Source organism: Leptinotarsa decemlineata, unplaced genomic scaffold (genome assembly GCF_025532065.1).
Source record: "Leptinotarsa decemlineata unplaced genomic scaffold, Ldec_3_MD MMD2_tig00026282_RagTag_RagTag, whole genome shotgun sequence".
Taxonomy (NCBI): Eukaryota; Metazoa; Arthropoda; class Insecta; order Coleoptera; family Chrysomelidae; genus Leptinotarsa; species Leptinotarsa decemlineata.
In genome coordinates, this window is record NW_027412668.1 from 19,992,528 (window position 1) to 20,015,119 (window position 22,592).

The 22,592-nt window shown below is 32.8% G+C and overlaps 1 protein-coding gene across 2 annotated transcripts; it reads right to left on the reverse strand.

Annotated features, from left to right (window-relative positions):
* Positions 1-22: 22 nt before the first annotated feature.
* On the reverse strand, positions 23-22,580 carry ksr (kinase suppressor of ras). 2 transcript variants are annotated; one of them, XM_023161379.2, is made up of 14 exons: positions 22,273-22,580; positions 21,918-22,191; positions 20,920-21,201; positions 15,282-15,435; positions 12,027-12,175; positions 11,707-11,976; positions 11,365-11,492; positions 9,919-10,033; positions 9,616-9,860; positions 6,715-7,074; positions 6,526-6,659; positions 3,889-4,023; positions 3,161-3,290; positions 23-3,071 (listed from the first exon to the last, which is right to left on the reverse strand). In XM_023161379.2, the coding sequence occupies exons 1-14, from the start codon at positions 22,420-22,422 to the stop codon at positions 2,919-2,921; spliced, it is 2,679 nt and encodes an 892-aa protein (XP_023017147.2). In that variant the 5' UTR covers positions 22,423-22,580; the 3' UTR covers positions 23-2,918. The 2 variants fall into 2 exon arrangements, with proteins under 2 accessions (XP_023017147.2, XP_023017146.2); XM_023161378.2 differs by having other exon boundaries at positions 9,916-10,033.
* Between the last annotated feature and the right edge of the window lie 12 nt (positions 22,581-22,592).

The following is a 22,592-nucleotide window of genomic DNA, read 5'->3' on the forward strand; positions in this document are numbered from 1 at the left end:
AGTTTAAAATAAAACTTCAAAATAATATTCTTATGTACCCTAGTCGTTTTTATTACATCAACCGTAGATAGAAAGTAAAGTTCAACAAAAATCAAAATTCAAGTGTGACTAACAAATTCGGTGTAGCTAGTAATTTGAATTTTGGTGAATTTTCGTAAATTGACTAGAGTTGAAGAAACAACTTTAGGAATGCATTTAAACATATGTACATAGTTAACGAGGAAATCATTCCTTGAGAACCGTTTTCTTATATACAGTACAATATATACAGTACCTGTCTCCAAATTGAATATATTCAAATGATATTTTCACTGAAAATGTGCAGGGAACTATTTAAAAAAATTGAAACTGAACAGTTACAATATACCCATTTCTATTTCATCTAGAAAATTCAAAAGCTTTAAAGCCAAACCTAGTTTGGAGTTTTATATAACCAATACTATTTAAACCCATAAAATCTGTGTTTGCCCTTTATATTTTAAAAATTAATTACATTTGAAATTACTTTCAATTTGGAGACACCAATATAGTTATAACAAAACAAATATTCAGATAACTGGGGTTTCTTTTACAAGTTTATACAAATTTAACAATAAAGAATATCAACAGTTTTTCACATAGACCACATTTATAAAATCGAGAGTTTCCAATAAGTAGGGTTAATTTAAGAAGAATAATTAAATAATGCCAACGTAATGTTGAACAGAAATAACAATAGACGATATGTACAAATATGGCAATAGTTCAACGAAAAAGATTGATAAAAATATTGCAAAATGAAAGACATGTTTTCATAGAATATTGGGCTATTTTGCAGTGGCCGAGAAGCATTTCATGTTTTAATCTTAATATAAATAACTGTAGAATAAATATGTCAATGTACAGAATGATTATATTGAATGTTTTTTTATTGGATTATTTCAGACATTATAGTCATTAAAATTACAACATTTACAATTTAACGTCAACCAGTGATAAATATATTCTGATTATAAAGCAGTATGAAAATGCATTTGATAGCAGAATTCATATTCAGTGAATGTCAAGTTAACAGAGTCATCGGAAATGAAAATCTGGTCACAAAAATATATCAACAATGGATAGAAACACTTTATCTTTCCATTATTATAAATAAATACTTATAATAAGTTCTGATATTTTACATTTACGGACTGCCAAAAATGATTATGAAGTAAGATTATTTTGTTAAACATTCAGTTTGCAAATTTTGAGTTTGAATAAGGTGAAAACAACACTTTCACTATTATTTTGTTTAAATAAATCTGAAACCAGGAAAATATTTGAAAATATGGTATTCAGTAAAAAACTTCTGAAATTATCCCTAACTAGATTTGAATCCTATCAAATGAAGAAATTCAGTAAGCGAAGAAGATTAATAGGTTTTTCCATTATGGGGACTCAAGTTTAAACCTGACCATACCACAATGACCTAATTTTTATCATATTCAATTACAAATGTCAATTGATTTTTGCCATCAAAAAACAAATCTTTTTTCTTTCTGGAATTAAAAAAAAATACTAGAGTTTCTAGTTCAAGTGATTTCATAAGTAAAGCAATATTGCTCATAGGAAAAAAAATTGAACCTTGAACTAAGAAATTTCAATTCATGTGTGATTATTAAAAGGTAAAGTAAAATTTGGGTTTGCTTGGATTCATTGTTAATCAATAAAACAAATAAAAGTACACTGATCAATATGTCACGAATCTGTCCATATAATATAATAAATTAAATTACACTGATCAATTTGTTATGAATCTGTCAATATAAAACAAAAGAAACAACCTGGGTTCAAGGAATCCAGAACTGTATCTCAAATAATTTATGTCACTTATCATTAATTTTTGGCTTATGCCTTTCAATAACATTTTCAAGGACATTTTCAGAATGAAATCAGTTTGCGTAGATATAACTTGCATGCATGAAAATGATGTCAAGGTTATTGTGGAAAATAGTGTGATATTTAACAAAATCAAAACTAAGGATTGGTTTATTGGGCGCATAAAAATAAATCAACAAACAAAGCATAACTTCCCTAGTTGAAATCATTATAATTTTATCAATGTTTACGAAATGAAATACTGGCAGCTCTCAACTGGGCAAGCCTAATTTGCTTTCTTAAAGGTAGTATACTTTTGCCTCCAATGAACTGAACCTATTCTTCATTATCTATTCTTTATTACCAAAAATATTCATTAATCAAGGTTTCAACAATTTTTATTTTATGAAGTTAAAGATCACTTCTTTGAAATGGAATTAATAATTCTCATTGTTGACAGACATTCTAATGAAACTTTTTCCTGCAAAATACCATTTCTTCAAGTAAAATAATTATATAAAAGAAACATGGAAACATATAAATAATTTTTTTGTACGATTCAATATTCATTGCAGTTGTTTCAAAAGTATTTTTTCTTTCATGTAATTCAATGTTTATATGAGAGTAGTTGTTCCGAGAGGGCTTTTTCTTCCAGTTTGTACCTGAAAGTAATTTCTATGCATGATCGACACATTTTGATTTTTCACACATTTATTGTATAAAGATAGAGAAGAAGAAAGCCAAAACTTTTCTTTTCCATAAAATTGATATTTATAATACAATAATTGAAGGAATGAAACTTGACGTTTTCCTAACCTATCAGTTTAAGCAAAACTGAAATGCTATCTGGCCACTTTGATTGTTGATAAATACTATTTTTTTCAGTCATATTTTCAAATATTCGGACTAGCGATCAATAAAATAAAAATTTTCATTGAGAAATTCGATTGTAAAATTAACAGAACATCATATGTAACAGCTAACCTATTGAACATAACAGTTCAGAAACTTTTGTACTATTCACAATTTTGATACTTCTACAAAAATGGAACATAAACTTTTCAACACATTTAAAAAGTTCAAAAAACAGATTCTGCAGATTTAGACAGATGAATTGGATGAGATGGACTTCGTGCTAGCCGTTTTTTCGGCAACTTATCTAAAATGTTTAGTAGCCTTATAAAATCGGGCCTGTCTCCAGGGCGGAATGACCAGCACAGCATGAGAATATCCTAATAAGTAGAGAAACATATTCAATTAAATGAAATGGGAATACTACTAAATCATTTTTGATGAATTATTTTCTAAGAGAAGCATTTACCTTCACGTCTCTAGATGCTTGAAGATTGGCTAGAGGTTGCTTCATTCCCTTCCCAACCTGCCATATAACAGCTTGGGGTGGTTGTCCTTTGAAGGGCCATTCTCCACACAATAGTTCATACCACACGGTGCTTTAAAATAAAAATTATTCAATAATTTGCTTGTGCACAATTTTAAATAAGGTTGGTAGTCTTTTCAAAGAAATAATACTATGTTCTCCTATTCTGTATCTTCTCAGTTTTTTAACTCATTCTTTATGGGAATCTTAAAGGATTGCGAACTGAAATTCAATATTCATAATGCTGAAAGTGAGTTTTATTTCAATGTTGACAATTATCCTGCCAATCACCCAGAGAAACTGAAAAATGAATTATGGAATACAATACTAAATTTTTAGAATTTTGTAGAATTAAACTATGAATTAACTGTATTGAATATGTGTTCAACCAATTTTTAAGTTTAGTTGTATATTGTATATATATATTAAATTTTAATATTTTCTATATTTTTATTTTTTATCTCATACTGGAAACTACTTTTGAAGTCATAATATACTGTTTGAATTGGCTTCAAAGTGTTTTCACTGGAAGGAAAATTAATTTGTTAAAACGATAGTCAGTTCACTGAAATAGTTTTTCATATGAATACCGTTTTATATCTACTGAAGAGGCAGATTGTTAATATTTATGATTTAAGAGTCACACCGATAGTTGAAGAAAACATACTCACCCGAAAGCATATACATCTGAAGCTTTGCTGAATGGTAGCTCCTCATCATGCGGCTGATGAGCATGCAAACTCCTCATTATTTCTGGGGCAAGGTAACATAACCAGCCAGGAGGTATACCTAAACTGTCGGATTTCCTAAAAACAATTAAAAATTGAGTTTTCCTATATGTCTTAGAGTAGTTCTCATCTACCTAAAGCTGAAAAGTATTGATATTTTAGACTTTTCTTTCTCTTTGATCTGCATGGAAGCTTGGAGTTCAGAATGAGTTTAGCATCTATATCATGCTTCCATAAACTAGTTCATAATTTTATTAACTGTCTTGATCTACTCAGCCAACTAAATTTCAAAGTACCGCAATTCGTAGGCAGAAACAATTCAATGTTCTATAGTTTCCGACTAAGAGCCAATGTCCTTATGAAATCATCAGTCAGCACAATGTGTAATAATTTGTTTGTAGGTGGTTGATAATGTTGTGCATTTCATTAGTTCGGACTTCCATTGTCTAATAATATATTTATAAATTGATTTGAAATTCCTGAAAGAATCTGTAAAAATTAAAAGGATTAGCTGAAAAATAACAATTATACTAAGCAAAAAACCGAAATTACAATGAAATAAAATACCAGCAACAACAAAAAAAAAATAAAAAGTAAAAATTGAACTATTAACACGAGATGAAAAAAAAAAAAAAATTAACAAGAAATGAAAAATAAAAATTGAAAGATTCCAAAGTTACTACACGACGTTTCGGGTGATAACTGGACTTATTTCTCCGAGATCTTACTATTTATAGGTAATTCGAGTGCTTTCACCTATCCCCTCTTCCCTCCCATTTAGTGTCGGTCCTCTTTACGTATTGGCGAAGAGGACTGACACTAGATGGGAAACATCTGTATATCGAAAACCCACTCACACAGGACAGTATCTGAACCAGGAATCCAACCACCATCAATCGAATAAGAGAGGAATCATCATGACTCTAGTAGACCGTCCTTTTGAGCTCTGTAATACAAAGGTCTCGAAAAGGAACTAGTCATAATCAAAAATGACCTTCATCGGAATGGTTACTCCAAAGTGATGGTGGAACAGGCTTTAGCTAGAAGACAGTAAGAGCTCCACAAGGAAGAGAAGCCACCACAACCAGTACTTGTACTTCCCTACATCAGAGGATTATCAGAAAAGATAAGAAGGATTGGGTCCAAGTATAACATCAGAACCTGTTTCAGATCTGGAAACACTATCCGTAGCAGCCTCACGAAAACCAAGCCACCAAACGCGGACTGCGATTCCAAGAATTGCATTTACCGGATACCCTGCGAGTGCGGAGAATCATACATCGGTGAAACCAAGAGGCCATTGAGAGTTCGCATTGCCGAGCACAAGAAACACATACAGCGAGGAGAAACCAACAAATCAGGAATAGCAGAACATGTTTGGACTCATCAACATAACATCAAGCCGAAATCATCCACAAGGAGGAACACTGGTTTAGGAGAAAATTGAAAGAAGCCGCATATATGTTGTCCAACAACGCATTTAGCCAAGCTAGCGTAGAGATTCGCAACATATGGAAACCTCTAATGAAGCGGAACACGACCAACTCCCGCCAAAGGGTCAGCTTCCGCTAAAACCGATGAGGCGGAGAGATGGGAAGAGGGAATAAGCGAAAGCACTCGAATGACCTATAAATAGTCAGATCTCGGAGGAATAAGTCCAGTTATCACCCGAAGACGATTGTGGTTACTAACAATTGAAACGTCATGTAGTAACTTGGTTTGGGAATCTTTTAATTTTTATTTTTCCCTTCTTCTTAATAATTTTCTTTTTTTTTTAATTTTCATCTCGTGTTAATAGTTCAATTTTTTATTTTTATTTTTTTTTTGGTTGGTGCTTGTATTTTATTTCATCATAATTTCAGTTTTTTGCTTAATATAATTGTTATTTTTCAGCTAATCTTTTTAGTTTTTAACAGATTCTTTCAGGGATTTCAAATCAATGTATATCATATTAGAGAATGGAAGTCCAAACTAATGAAATGCAATATATAATAATTTTAACATAATTTGTAACTCTCGTGATTCATTCTGGGATAGCTTGAGTAAATCAATGAGGAAACCGATATTTTACTTGTTTTTCTTCCACTGTAGTTGTCATTATTATTACTATTATTATTATAAATAGTAATACAGTTTTGGTTACCAACCTTGACCAAATGCTTTTGAGTTACTTTCAGAGGTATTCAAAAAATTGGTATCGATTTCGAAAGTTTATTAAAGGAACACCTTTATAACTTCAGTCATATGTAACAAAAAATCAATTAATTTTTTTATTGCAGGCAAAACTAGGTCTATATAAAAAAAAATAAATTTTACATTCACAAGTTTGTCCATGTTTTCTAGCCATCTGAAAGATAGTTATTTGCAAACTTTGCAACTTACAAGTTCATTATTCACTATTAAATTTTTGCTTCTAATGCAGTCTTCCGTAAGCGATTTCAAATGAGCCAGTATTACTTGACAAAACTTTTCTGGTTGACTTTGATCTTTCAGCTTCAGATCAACTCAGAAAATGTACAGGCCCACAATAGTTTATAATCATTTTCATATATTGCAAATCTTTGTATATAAACTACTCACCGGTTCCCGAAACACAACTTTGTAACACTGAAGAGTCCGAAGTCTGTGATGACAACTTTGCCATTTTCTACAAAAATATTTTTACTCTTCAGATCTTTATGTATGATGCCCTTTGCATGTAGGTAACCCATACCCTGGAAAAAAGAGTAGAAATAATATGCTAAATTTGTTTGGAAACTAGTACTTTACCTGAGATATTTGTTGCGCAACATTTGTCGTTTTATTCATATTGAACTTATCTTTTCTGAGATGTATGTATGTGAACAAAGTCATTCCTTTACTTAAACTTGTTACTATAGCTAGTTTAGGTGGTTTCATGCAAGCTCCCATAAATAAAATCAAATTTTCATGTCTCGTTTTTCGAAAGGTTGACACTTCAGTTTTGAACTGTTCGAGAGTTTTTTCGTCTTTCAAGTAATTCACATTGAGGACTTTAACGGCCACGTCACCATGCCACTGGCCCCTGTAGACTGTTCCGAACCTTCCAGTACCTATTACTTCACTCATTTTCAGTTCATGCCACGGAATGTCCCATTCTCTCATGGAGAGCTGAAAAATATTTCTTATGAATTTCAAACAATAGATCTCGGAAACAGGTCAAAATTGAAGGAAGTTATCTTTAGCTAAGTAGTATGAATATTATGAATGTGACTTCACTGATCATTCGAGTTAAAAAAATTATGCTCATTAATCTAAATAGAAGTTTCCATTTAATGCAACATGCAAAAAATTGTAAATACCAATTTTTATGTATGATAAACCATATAGTCCACAATCTTTCGAATGAAACAGAAATAAATAAAAATAAGAATTTTTTGTTGGTTAAATTATAATTTTTGTTATTGTACTCTTTTTGAAGTATAAATCAATTCAATCAACATTACCGAATTACAACAACTGAAATATAAAAAAATATAATAAGAAAGTTATGCATTTACACATACATATACATACACATATACATATATGTACATACACCAATACCAGAACAGAAACTCCACCAATTTCAAAACCTAGGAAGAGAAAACTACCAGCTTGTACCCACAACACGAGCAAGCCTAAGGCTGGGAAACCATGTGGTTTACCGGAGAAGAAGACAGGTAACTCCGCGTCAAACAAACCTGGGAAAAACTGGACTCTGCTCTTTGAAAAAAGACGGAATTCGTCCTATCAAAAAGACCTAAGAAACTAGCTGGCTCCTTAGTGACAAAAGGTGTTTTCACTTCGGCATCTATACTAACTCATCTCTCGACTTTAGGAGTGGCAGGGGAAGGTGTCGTAAATGACCTTCTATCTTCTTAGGTCGCAGATAAATAAGTTTGTTAGTGACACTTCGTTGCATTCAAGTACTTACAGGCAAGCTTTTAACATGCCAAAGCCACTTTGCTTACTTTCTGGGGGTTCGCATATAGTACCTCCTCTAGTAATGGAATGTGATATCAATTGATAATAGTGATAACTTAATTATTCCTAAGAAACTACATGTTTATAGTAGGTACAATGCAAATACATATTAAGGAAACATCGTCGGGCAGCATGAATATAAACTATAGTAGTGAGCTACTTTTTGATTATAACTGTTACTAGAGGAAGGGCTATCTATAATCAAAAATAACTTTTGTTACTAGTAATAGAAAAGAAATATTAGATTTAACAATCAGCTCATACTTTCTGAACAATAAGGGCTGAATCTACCGGAACCTTCCTATTCAGATCATAGACACATTCAATTCGAAAATGAAAATAGTCTAAGAGCAGTAGAGGAAATTCCCTTCAATTGTACTTTGAGGCCGTATTCAATATAATTTTCAGTTACAATAGATACAGTAGCAGAGCAATTTCGCAAAGTAGTGATCTTTTCTATCACAAGAACTGCCCTCTGAGAACTACAAGAGATCATCGAAACTCTTATTGTTGAAACAAAAGCTCTCAAAAGCTAAGAAGAGAAGTTCGATATTTATTCAATCAAGCTGAAGAGTCAGATGAGTGGGAGGTCTATAGAACTACTCTAATAATAATTTATACCAAAGGAATCAACAAGGCAAAATAGGAGTACTGAAAAAAGTTTTGTGAGAATATTTCTAAATGAAATTGAAATGGCTTGACAAAACATTCATGACCTCTGGAAAGGTAAGGCTAGAGCTTTTGATGGGAAACCACTTTCCTGGAAGTTTGACTTTTGAAACCGTTTTGATAATAGTTTGTTGGAAAGAACTCTCGACAAAGTTGGTAAAAGCAATACAGAATATATACAGATTCTAAAATAACCTTGAACCCAACAATAACACACATAGATATCTTTTTTTGACACAAACTAAACCCAAAAACACGGTTGAAAAAACGAAAGGGTGTATTTTCAATATATTTTATTGCTGTGGAAAAAGTTATATAGGTAAAACCTCAACATACGCTAGATGTGAGAAACAATGAACATCATGAATATATGAGGAGAAGACAACAGAATAGGGAATAGCGGAGCATATTCCAAAATCATCTGGTGATCACACTATAAAATGGAGTGAAACAAAAAATCACCATGGGAACTCATCCGAATATATCCTTTTAGGGAAAAGCGAATTTTGAGTTTTGAAAACGGATAAATATTGCTTTCCAAAAGGCCGACCACTAAAGAAACCTAAGTATAGAAATTGTATTTCTTTTAAAGTTGTAGGCAAAATTTATGAATACAAGTAACTGATTGAACGGTGGGCGAATTTTTCAGTTTGCCCTTCACAACACTTCAGCAGATTCTGTACTGATTTAGCTTTGTTTATTTTTCAGATTGTGGAAAGTTATATACCCAAAAACCTAACTTCAATACGTCATCCATCTACTGGACACCTTGTATATTAGAACAGATCATTGATATCCAAAATTTTTATATATAACATTTTCCAAAAATTTCACATTTATCACAAACTTCTAATGAAAGCTTGATGACACACACTGTATATATGGCTAAAAAATGTATTATATGTTAAAAAGTACGTTCATTAATGATAGTTGACTTTATGCTATTATGATCTGCTTTATGAACACTCTATTCTCAAAATGAATATTACTTTTAATATAATGTCTAGTTTCACTTACACTATTTTGTCGGGGCCATCTATGCCCATCTGTTATCGTTTCACTATCAGAAACTTGGCTATCTTGTGAGTCAACTCTTACTGGGGTTCGGTCCGAGTCAGTACTAGTACTTTCAGATGTTTGTGATGCTGTTCTGTCATTATCTCTGGACTGTTGCGAATTTGTGAGGTCATGGTTGAAGGTGGATGTAGCAGGTAGCGGATGTGTTTCTAAAGTTACTTCTTTTATTTCGCTGTGGGTAACGTCTGAAATAATTTTTGAGAGTGAGTAGAAGACATGCATTCATTTTACTTTGATTACTACCTGGAAAATGAAATGTTGGTTTGTGACTAGAATGTGGTGTAGTTAAGATTTGAACTGCAGGACTTGATGGTGTTGAACTGTTACAGCTAGATGTATTTGAGCTCGAGTCAGGAGGCTGTAAGATTCAATGGAAACATGATAAAAATTATTATCATATTTGAATTTATACATTATCAATTAAGTCAAAAGTAAACACATTTCTCATTTGTTTTATAAGAAATACTTCATTGCATTCACAATGCATTCAATAGAATGTGAGTCAAAGTCATCAAACATATACATTATGTGACACCCGAAGATGATATTGTAAAGCGAAACAGTGGAAATCTAACATTGAAGAGTGTTTTTCAAATATTTTATTCATCCCTGTTTGAACATGAGTCTCTTGGAATGATTTAAATAATATTTGGTCATAAAAATTTCCTTCTAGAAACAAATAGAATAAGTGTATTTTTACAAATTCATTTATTAATAAGTACAACATAATTTTTTGAAATTGAACAACAAATTAAATCACATTTTATTTGAGTATCTAAATGAATGTCCTTTTTGAATTATTACACTGCAAATATTTATTAAAATGTTCCAAGTATAGTAATATTGGTTATCAGTTGAAAGTAAACTCTACTATTTTACAATGACTCTAAGTATAAAAAATTGTAGATGGGGCTTCCACGAGTTTAATGAATTACCGAAAGAAATAAAAAAATATCCATTTCAAAAGAGCTCTTGAAGAATTGAAAAAAAAGTAATAAAACACATATTGTATAGTTATGTGGAATTATTTGGGACATTATTGGCTATCATCTATTGTTTTCAACTGTTCACTAGGGTATTTGTATCTGTAATGAAACCAAATATCACTGTTTTAATAATAATTTAATGTATATATGTACCTATATTTCATTATCTATTTAAATGTTACTCAACACATGATATTGAAATCTTTATATGTAATGTTCATTGTCTGGCTACATGCTAGTTTGAATCTCAAATTGTTTAAATTTGAAATTTTTTACATACATTTTTTTATATTTCATTGTGATAGTGTTATTATTACACTCATAGATATGTATATTAGGTTTCCTATTTCAATAAAGATTATTATTATTATTATTATAATGGTACTATGATAATTGGAACAGGCACATCAAAACTTAATTTGGAAAAGTCAAGTGGTTATTTTTTTATTGCAATAGATTGATTTACACTTTGAAAAATGAAGCCCCAGAAGAATACTACCATTTTAGGGAGGCATGAAAATCCCCACAATTATTTTAAAGGATACCTCACATTCAGGATATTCTATTGCAAACATTTTCTTTGGTTTGACTTCCTTTTTTGAGATACACTGAGATATGAGTATTTCCTACAACTATGTCTTTGAAAATAGCCTGACACACTGAACATAATAAAATAACTGATGAGAATGAAGAGAAAACTTACTGGGAATGGTGGAGTATTTATTGATGCCTGTGGATGTGAATTTTTCCTGGGTCTGTTCCTTGTGAGAGAATTTATAATATTTTTCGTATTACTGGCTCTCCCAGTGGTTGGGGAAACAAACACATTTCCTGAAATTTCATTGAACTAGAAATGTTTTAATGTTCCCTTGAATTAGGGTATTTTATTAAATCACTGAAAGCTTTGAATCAATCCATGATAAAATTCAATTATGAAAATAAAAAACTGTTAAGAAATAGAAGAATTATAAATTGGTAATTCATCAACATTCGATCAACTTCTTTTGAGCAAAACATACAGTTTTTTCTAAAGAAAATATACTACCTCCTTCCATGGTGAAGTTTTTCTTGAACTCGTTCAACAGTTCTGGCGGTAAACCACAAGACGGAGTAACTTTATCTTCACATTCTCTATGACAAGTATATTTGCACTCTTTACATTTCAGCCCGGTGCCAAAATAAATTGGCTTTTGACAATATCCACAAGATGACATCATTTTGAAAGTTTTAGTGAATCTATGATTGATTTGGTGAGTCATTATTCTACCCACCACTGTGGGAGTTCGTGGTGATTTTGGTACTTGTAAACTTATAGCTGAAAAGTAATATAATTAAAACTAGGAAACTCATGGGTTATAAACACACATTTATAACTATTATCATCACTGTCAGCTCCAGCGTTATTATAAGGGGGTGATTTGATGGGACTGGTGGGAATAGGACTGGTAAAACCCACAGTTTCTGGTCCTGGTTCTGTGGGTAACCTTCCTCTTCTACGTAAAGTTTCTGTTCCACTGAAAATCAAATGGTACAATTTATTCAAAACCTTCATTGACTATTAAAGACAAAATATAAAAAAATACGATGGCAATTGAAAGTGCTTTTACTTCAAGATGATCTCTTCTGAAAAATAACGATAATCATAACTTACAAACTTTGAATCACACTTATTTGTATAATTATATTATTATATGTCATTATAGGTCATATGATACAAATGACAATAAAATGAAATGTGAAATCAACAATACACATGTAAACAGTTGGAGGTGTTAAACTAAATAACAGAACGAAAAATAAAATATACACAAATCATACATTTAGGATTTTTTTTTAAGAACAAAACACAAGCACTACAGGAAAATTCTTAAGGCGCTCTCAGAGCAGTGCCTGTGCGAAAGTAACGATTCACATTGGATTTGAATCGCTGGAGATTAAATCCTTTTGGAAAAAAGTTCTCAGGAAGTTTATTCCTCATAAACGCAGTTCTCCAGATGAAAGAGTTTTTGAACAGTGAAGTTCAAGGTGTACTGAGTTGAACCTCAAAACAATGAGCAGCCACAGTCCGTCGCGTATTTCCACCGCTCTTGGTGGAATCAAATGTGCCAAGTCACTTGAACATCTCCCGTGAAAGTAGCTATAGAAGAGAGACAAATCTCCAACCTTTCTTCGATGTTCCAGGCTATCAAGGTTGCACGTGATGTTCGTGTCTCCAATCAGGCAGATGGCTCTTTTCTGTATGGAATCCAGCAACTTCAGGGCATGTTTGGGGGCAGAGCTTCATACATGAGAACAATACTCCAAAGAAGGTCTGAGCTTAGCTTTATAAAGCATTAAAAGTTGCTGCGGTGTGTACAGCTTTCTGGTTCGGAACAGTGTTCCAAGCTTTTGAGAAGCAGCCTTTGCAATTCCAGCGACATGATTGTGCCAGACATATTGGTGTCCATTTCAACCCCCAACAAACTTATCGAAGCAGTAAACGGAATTGTCTGACCTGACATTATTATATCCGGTTCGGAGACCTTTATCGTTTTGGAGAAAACCTATGCCTGGGTTTTTGAGGCATTGAATTGAACCTGGTTACTTTCACTCCAAATCGAGATCACTTCTAGACCCTCATTAAGATATGCAACCTCCTGCTGCCGGTGAAGAAATAAACATAACAATAGTTACATAACAAGAAAAAAATATATAATTATGTACAGAGCAACTTCCCAATCTGGTTCAGTACCAAAGATTTTGTTAACCCTACAGCTGGTTCAGAGCCTATATATGGAGTTGATGATCCGTGTCTGGCACAATCATCAGCTTTCTCATTGCCTGCGATATATGAGAGTCCTGGCACCAGGTATATAGTCAAAATATTCCTGTTCACTAGGTTCCTCAGTTAATCACGGTATTCCCAGACCAGTTTCCATGCCACTTTTCGGTTCATCAGTGACCCTAGTGCAGTCTGTGAAAATATTGATTAGCTAATTTTGTTGGGGCCTCAAATTAATATTTCTTGCACATTTCTAGCCTGTAAGACTGATGTGTACTGACCGAGTGGGTGAATAAAATGAAGATTTCTCCGGCACAGTAAATTCCAGCTCCAGTCTCATCTTCGGTTTTCAATCGATTTATATACCAGGTATTTCTGCCAATAAGGTTCTCGAGATGACTATTCATTTTCCACTCTTCACGGTTTGATGCTTCAACAGCGAAATTTGTGTTGAACATGTATTTTAGTGTCATGTGGTCTGGGAAACATGTATGATGTTCGCTTCTCCACATTTTCAGAAATTTCCGCTTTTACCAAATATTCAAGAGTTACTCCAATGCAGTTCTTAGGTTGGTTTTCATTCCTATCGTTACTCCCAAACATGCAAGTCTTTGCACCCTGCTTAAGGAGGACGCGCACTGAGTCGGATTGGAACAGAACAGTCGGAAGGTTTTGGTCTACGTGTGTTTGAATGCGCTGGATCGGATCGAAACGGCAGAGAATGCTAGAAGGGGCAAACACTTCCGAACGTTCTGAAGGTATATGTGTGTTTTGTGAAAATATTTTCAGTATTGCAGAGGTGTCTGACGAGATTTTGATAGAAGTAGTGAGGGAGTATGTCGTGTTGTACGATCCACAAGACAGATACTATCACGACCATATTCGTGTTTCTGTAGGAGCGTCTGGCCAGCATCAGTGCTACCTCAGTTTTTCTTTTCGCTCGTCCTAGATGTTGGTTCCAGGTCAGTCCAGGATCCAATATCTATTTATTCATTATTTAGAGCATTGCCTATTTTTATAAAATGACCAACAAATTCACACATATGTACTATAACTATCAGATAGATGTAAGAAAAAATAAACAAAAAAAAAGAAACGCAAAAATTAGCCAATCGATTACAATCCTTTCAGTCTTTTTAAATGATTCCAAAGAAGAATTATAAAATTCTTAATCCACATTGTAAGTAGATAATTATTATCATGAAAGGGTACTTTGAAGATTTCTGTATTTCTTGTTCTCTTTGGATTCACATTTAACGTTATAAGTTCATTTGACTACTATCCAAGTGTATACAGATTATATAAAGAGGTAACAGAAATCCAAAATCACAGGGATCACTTCAATAGAAAAAAAGAGGCAATGAACATCATTAAAGTTTGGCTACCTGTCCTTAGGGGTACACAAACAAGGTCAGGTAATCCAATTAAGAGAAATCAAGCCACCCTCACTAATGATATTATAAAACCAGAGCATCTTAGCACTAACTCGGGCACTGCGACCGCTACCACATTGCCTTTGATGTCTACCGCAGTCGTAAACGAAACGTCCGGCATTAAAAACATGCAGATCACGACCAAATAAACCCGGAAAATACTTTTGACACAGTTATCTACGGCCGTGAAAGTTTGCACTCTTTGACCTTTTTGGATAATTACACATGTTCTTGGGGTCTCTCACAATCCCATGATCATTTTTCTGTTCACGCGATATTAGTTACGGAAGTAATTTTCCGGAAGGCGTTTGACAGATCCGACTGTGTAGAAATGTTGGGTGAGGTGAAGGTTTCAAATTTCAATTATATATAGTTATATTCGCACACTTCAAGAGACATTTTGTAAAATAGTAGCATTCAACTTACTTAGGGGGGTTTGTTTCAGTCTCTCCTTTTGTTGCAGCCAATTGTGATTCGTGCGACTTACTTTTTGTAAGTGGGTAATCTGGAATGAGAGTTGGTGCAGCATTACCTGTCAGATGTTTTCTCCTCGCAGGTGGTGTGGTGGGAAATTTCATACCTGTCAAATCATATTTTACTTTTGTGGAAGGGATTTATGGCACTAATAAACATTGAACAGTTTTGAAAACAAACAAAAACATTGTATGTTGAATATAATTCACCACCATCAAAAATGATTTCCAATAAAGAGTAGAAGAAATTCAAATATTAATATAAAACATTTGAATTTACAACTCAGAATTTATAAATGTATTGTTGTAAATCATGCCCTAAAGAAAATAACTCCGGCCGCCACTGGCAGCCATAAACCAATCGTGACGCTAAGAGCGTACAATGTTCGCTGCCGCTCTAGATGCAGCGAGAATAATGCTACCGATTTCGATAGAACTCTGGCGAAATTTTCCAGCGTATCTGATTACGATATATAAATGCTAGCCATGAGCATATCGACACAGTCAAGTGGAAGTTACAGTGCGGTACGCGAAGCGATCTAGTAAGGCGATAGACATTCGAATAGTATTTGAAGTGTTAGTTGAAGTGTTTGTTGTATTTAAAGTGAAATAACATTAAGTTTCATTATTCAGTGTAGTCAATTATTGGTCAACCCACGGGGAAAAACGGTACATTTGGTGTCGGAAGTGGAGTAAGTTGACTAAAAATTTACTGTTTTATGGTGAAAACAAGGACTGTCGATTACGACGAGATGGAAGATCTTAAGATAATGTTCCAGGGTTTTGAAGGGGGCCTGGCAGAGAATGAAAATCGCAGAAGAGAGGAAAAACAATTACGCTGAAATGAATTACTAATAGGTATTCAAGAAAAACAGGAAAAAGACAGACTTGCTGGTAAATACTCAGGGAAAACAGGAAAAAAACAATCAGATTTACCTTCATTAATTGGAAGATTTGAAATCTTCCCAAATGAGTAAAGGGGAGGTACTGGAATATATTCAGGAAGAATTTGGAAAAGTATTTCAGGAAACAAAGGAGAGATTGGAAAAAGTAGTTAATGAGAAGCTTGAAGGAGTCGGAAGGAAACTTGGAGGAGTCAACAACAAGTTTGAAGAGATTTTCCGGAAACTTCGGAAAGAATTACTGGAACCGAAAAGGATTACTGTGGGAAAATGCAAATCGGAAACGACATCTTCCTCTTCTAGCAGTAGTTTTATTAAAACTCCAACTTTTGATGGCGAATCTTCATGGTCAATTTATCGCAGACAATTTGAGGCCACTGCAGAAAATAATGGGTGGAGAAATGAGGAGAAAGCAACAGCTCTCGTACTGACACTACGAGGAAAGTCTTCCAAAATTCTGCAAGATATTTCAATGAATAGGCAGAATGGTTATGAAGCAGTTATCTCAACTTTGGAGGTCAGGTATGATAGTGAACACCTTCAACAAGTCTACCAAGTTCAACTGAAGGTGAGAACTCAAGGTCTATCAGAAAGTTTGCAAGAGTTTGGGGCTCAAGTCGAAAGTTTAGTAAGACTTGCAACGGATAACTTAACCCAATGGATTAGTGCCCATAGTTTAATCGACGGGATTCATGACACGGAGCTGCCAAAAATGCTTCGCGACAACACCGAAAAGTTCTGGTGAGGGCCATCAATGAAAAGGAAGGCGAAGGAACAGATCAACTCATGGTAGGTCTTGAAGAACTCTTCGAGAAATATTTGATGAATGGAACTGCACCCAAGGCAAGAGGACGGCCTAAATGTTATAACTGCGGCAGAGAAGGACATTTAAGGCGGGATTGTCGACCTTATTCAACATCCAACGAAAGAAGAGACTGGCGTTCGAGACCAGCCGAACTGGAGCGTCAGGGTTTGGAAAAACCAAATTCAGCCTGCTTTAAGAGAAGTACATTGACTGCTGCATCCTAAGTCCCCAGGTATTTGATTTCCACGATAACATATCAGTTATCGATAGATTTCTGTATCATGACATACAAATTTGAAAAATTTCACTGTCACCCATAAATTAATTTGGATATACCAATTATACCTCCATTATCCAAATTTCCCAAGTTTCTAGGAAAAATGGCAACACTGCATTCTTCAAGGGAATGTGTGATCAAGAAGTAACTTAGTATATGGCTTTTATGAAAAATTCATATATGAACATAATTCAATCATTTTTGATAACTGGGTGAATTGTACATGATTATTCAAATATGCAAAACAGTTGGGTACACATTTTCGAGCATCTCTCCCACAACAATTTAAATTTCATTCAAAATAGTTATTTTTATTAGGAAAAAACGAATAGATGCAGTAAAGTGAAAACACAAATGTATTATTACAGCTACCGGACTGAGTCATGGCCGGTGGAAGAAATCTTATCTGCGTAAAGTTTGGGTCGGTGTATGACAAAGAAAGTATTAGGAGAAAAGCAATAGAAACTTTTGTTCACAATTTTACGTAGTACGGATTAAACAATAAATGGATATTAAAATGCCACTTGGGTTCTTCTAGATATATAAAAGTCAAGCTCACCAGTCATGACTCAGTCCGGCAGCTGTACAATAAAACATAAAACCTGACCTTTGTAAGCCTCTGAAGAATCAGAATGCAGCAATATATTAAATTATCCAAATAAGAAAGAGAAAAAAGCAAAAAAATCAAAAATATTTCCAATATTACATGATAATGGAACTGAAGAATTCCTAATGAAGTGTACAACATTTCTACTCTCATTTTGTGAGGAGAAACAACAAAAAATTTGAGGTGTCATTCTCACTAATAATGAAATCATAGCACTAAGTGTATGATTTGCAATTGAAATCATTATTTCAACTCAAAATAAAACACCTCGAAAAAAAAGTAACATTAGTAAGTTGCATTTTGAATAATATTGCAATTTAAATATAGTAAATAATCAAAATTTATTTGTATGTTGATCACGTACGTGCTTATGCAATTATTCATTAACTATTCTGATAATCTTTGATGAGAAATGACTGAGAAACATATTAAATCATACTGCTTCATTTGCTGATGATACAATCATTTTCTACCAATTAAAGAGTTGTTTAGACTCGTCACAATTGGTAATTAGTGATATTAAAATTATTGAACACTGGTTTGATGTTAATTTATTAACAATGAATCTTGAAAAAACAAAGTATATTCATTTCACTTACATCAAACAAAAAAAATTGACCAGCCTTTATCTCCTTGACACTAATTGGCAATGAATAAATCATAGACGTGAAGGATCTAAAATATTTAGGAATCCTGATTGACAAACTCCTAAAATTTGAATATTTGATGAATTCTATCATAAAAAAGTTGAGAATTTATCTTCTTTCAACATTTTTGAATATTTCCCAACTACAAATGTTATACTTTTCTTTAATTCAATCTGAGCTGACTTATGGTTTGTTGGGTTGGGTGGTATCAGAATTCTTATGGATATAAGAAACTCCAGTAATTCTTAATAAAATAATCCATAGAATAGACTATATTAGACAAAGATATAATTTGGAGTATATGTATTTTTCTATGTTGGGTACTCTGTGTTTTGGCCATTAGTGTGAGCTGTTATATGTAGATTAGGTTTGTATGGACTATTTTTCAATTTAATTTGATGAAATGAAAATGACTCTTCATTGTGTTCATGTCAAAGCCCTTATCAAAAAGGTTTTTGTTTGGAGAACTTGTATTTTTTTCTGGATTGGCTACTGTGTGTATTTGTCATTATTTATTTACCAATCAAGGGTATGACATTAATACAAGTTGGCATATTGTAAAAAATATAACAAACTACTTGAATCTACCAATATAAACGAAAATAATAATTAAATGACTCAATAATTATATTAATTTATTTGAAACTGGTGGGCAATGTGATATCTTAAAATTATCACATATTGGACACAAAGTTACAAAAATCCTACCTGAACAACTTCACATGAAGAAATATTTGAATTTTTAGTTTATAGAAGCATAATTCTCTGATCACAACATTCATTCTCTTAAAAGATGCATATAGTTAGTGTGTACAGAATATTTTGGTATCCCTGGTTTGCATGATTGGAAACTTTAGAGAAATTTGGGATAATACACACGGGCCTTTACAAAAATTTAGGACTAAAACAAATATCTGAATTAATCCTCCTCTGCTCAAGTGTTTGTGAATTCAGTTGTTGCATTACATCATTATGAATAAATTGTGTGTTTTTTCTTATAATGTTATCCAGATTGGTATTGAAGGGCCCTAGGCAAGTGTCTTACAGCAAAATTTTGATGCCTACCAGTGAACATGATAGTGTTCCATGTAAGTGAAATTTTTATCTTTTATTTAGTATATTGTGTAGAAATCCTGTGAATGATATCTGATTTAATTCCATAACGAATGTTTGGAATACAAACTGAGTAGAGAAAAGTGTTTTCTGTATAATTCAGTGTTCATATACTCAAAAGTATTTGTTTCGAAAGAATTTTTCTTTCATGTAATTCATTGTTTATATGAAACTAGCTGTTTCTGGAAGGCTTTTTCTTCCAATTTGTGTCTGAAAGTTACTTCTTTGCATGATCGACACATCTATGTATGAAGTTACTTCTTTTAAAAGTGATTACTTCCTTTCTTTAAGATTCCCACATTTCTCTGTATCAAGATGGAGTAGTAGAAAGCCAAAAACGTTCTTTCCGAAAAATTTGTTACTCCTAAAAACATAACCCTTTCAAATTAATCAGTATCTCATATTCTCTAAATGTATTTTCAAGGTGGCCTACTGCAAAAAATTTTTTTGAACTAATAAAATATTTCAATCTTGGAAGATTGATTGAGACCACACTCTAGCCTTATATTCAAGCAATGTTTTAACCAGTATATAACCAGTAGTAAAGTATTTTTGTTATTTGAACTGATAAGTGCATGAAGAATCTTAATAATATGAATGCATGAGAAATTTTGGGTGAAATGTAAGTTTGGATTCAAATGTAACACTTGAATCACAAACTTCATCCACTTATTTCAAGGAAATGTTTACAAAAATTTATATTAATATGTGACTAGTGAATTAGTTTTTCAGAAAGTTATTTGATAACATTTGTTTATACTTAAATCTACCATATTAACTTTACAGCTTGCATTACAACTACATCATTTTCATCGTCAATAGTTTTAAACATTTTGAAGTCATTAGCAAACAATAGTGTCAGTCATCTTATCCAGTTATTTTTTATTTTTTCCATTTTTTGAGTTCCATTTGCTGATTTTACTGCATTCACTTTTCATTTAGTATTCGTAATATTTAATTCAGTTATCGACGTGAACAATTAACATGAATACACTAATAACAAATTAACAAAAAACAACCCAGAAAAAAATGCGCTCAAATGAAATCCTCATCAGATATGATCTATTAATTGGGTGATTTAATTAACAACACTATTATTATTACTTCATGAGACATTTTTGTTTGTTCATCCCATCAAATATTGTATGACATTGTACACAATTAATAAATTTCATTATTATCATATTGTCATTGATTGCTTTTCTCTCTTACAAGATACAAATATCATGCACATGCATACCTTTCCCCTTGCCTTGGCCAGGGGGAGTAAGAGGAGGGCCAAGCACACACTGAGCATTCAAAGAGTTGATGCTAGACACTGAAGAGGATGGGGGGATATTCGCACCTCCCCTGTTATTATTGTTATTCAAAATTAGGCTGTCTTCTGAAGGTACAGAAGCTCTTGCAGCTCTTGAGCGAGCTGGTCGTGGGGAGAGGCCTCCTTTGAGTTGGTGATGACGGTCCCAAGAGTCCCAATACAAAAGCATATCTGAATTATCCTTATCCCCTCTCTTCAATACATCTGAAATAAAATTAAAGTTTATATTTGAACCACAATAAACAAAAAAAAAAAAAGTACCGACTTAGGAACTCTTTGACATTTAACGCTATCTGTCCTATAAAATTAGCTATTCAAACATTCACTTACTTCGTTGTGCTTCAGAAAGTAGTTAACCTATTCAAATGTTATTTCATTGAACTCTTTGAGGGTTAAATACTATAAATGCAACAACACTACATCTGTAGATATATAAACAGAAAATATTTTCTGGAGTACTGAGTAGTGATTTTATGTTTTTTCACAATTTTTTAAAGCCTCATCTATTTAAAGTTCAATAAAATATTATAATTATTATAGGAAAACTCATTTAAGAAAAGTTTGAGGCAGAACTGGTGGAAAGTTATTATTCAGAATGAATCTCATGTGACACAGAGTGAAATATTATATAAAAAGTGTATAACAAAATTCAAAAAAGGAGTGTTAGGAAAAATATTGTTCGCCAACTTTGTTTCCCCCTTATGATTTTCGCTTCATCTCAATTTAGATATAAAAACTGAATATTTGTGTGACTATTCCAATTCTCTACATTTAATGAAAAACTTCCACAAATATGATACTTATTGATTATTCATTAATTATATTTATGTTTAATCACTTGAAAATGATGTTCTATTAACAATCATTCACACATGATGGAAAGTTGATTCAAATAATTGAAGACCCTGTTAAAATCTCACCTGTATATCTTTTCAAGTTATGTAAAGCTCTACATAATCTATTTAATTCCTCTGGCTTGGCCCCATTTTCATTCAAGATAGACTTCAAATCGTGTTCAGACTTTTCTTGAAGTTCCTCCACTGATGTTATCTTTTGACATAATCCTAGAATTCTGTTTTCTCCCAAACCTACAACATGTAGCCACTGCCTTATGGATGGAATATGTTCATCACATCCATTTTTCAGCTTCAGTTTAGTTACTAGTTGATCGGCGAACATTTTTATGAGCTTTCCCTAAGAGAATAATGTTATTTATCAGATGGTGAAATGTTGAAAGAAATTGGCATTTAAAATGATGAATTTGGGAATTGTTACCTCCAGTGTTCGAATTTCTTGTTGAGTTAATTCTGCGCTGGTAGCACATTGTGTTCTTAGTCCTTCTAAACGTTCAGCAGATACATCAATCATAGATTGGATTATATGAAGATTTTTTCGAAGTTCTTGCTCTGAACTCTCATCAGCCATCACAAATATCACAGTACTGTTACAACCTAATATTTACAGCTACTACCAGTAACACATATATTTACATATCACCTATATTTGCAGAATTTCGTTTAATAATTTGATGAATTTCGATTTCTATCTTCAGCCATATTTAAAGTTTACTGACAAAACTTGACAAGAGCCACAAA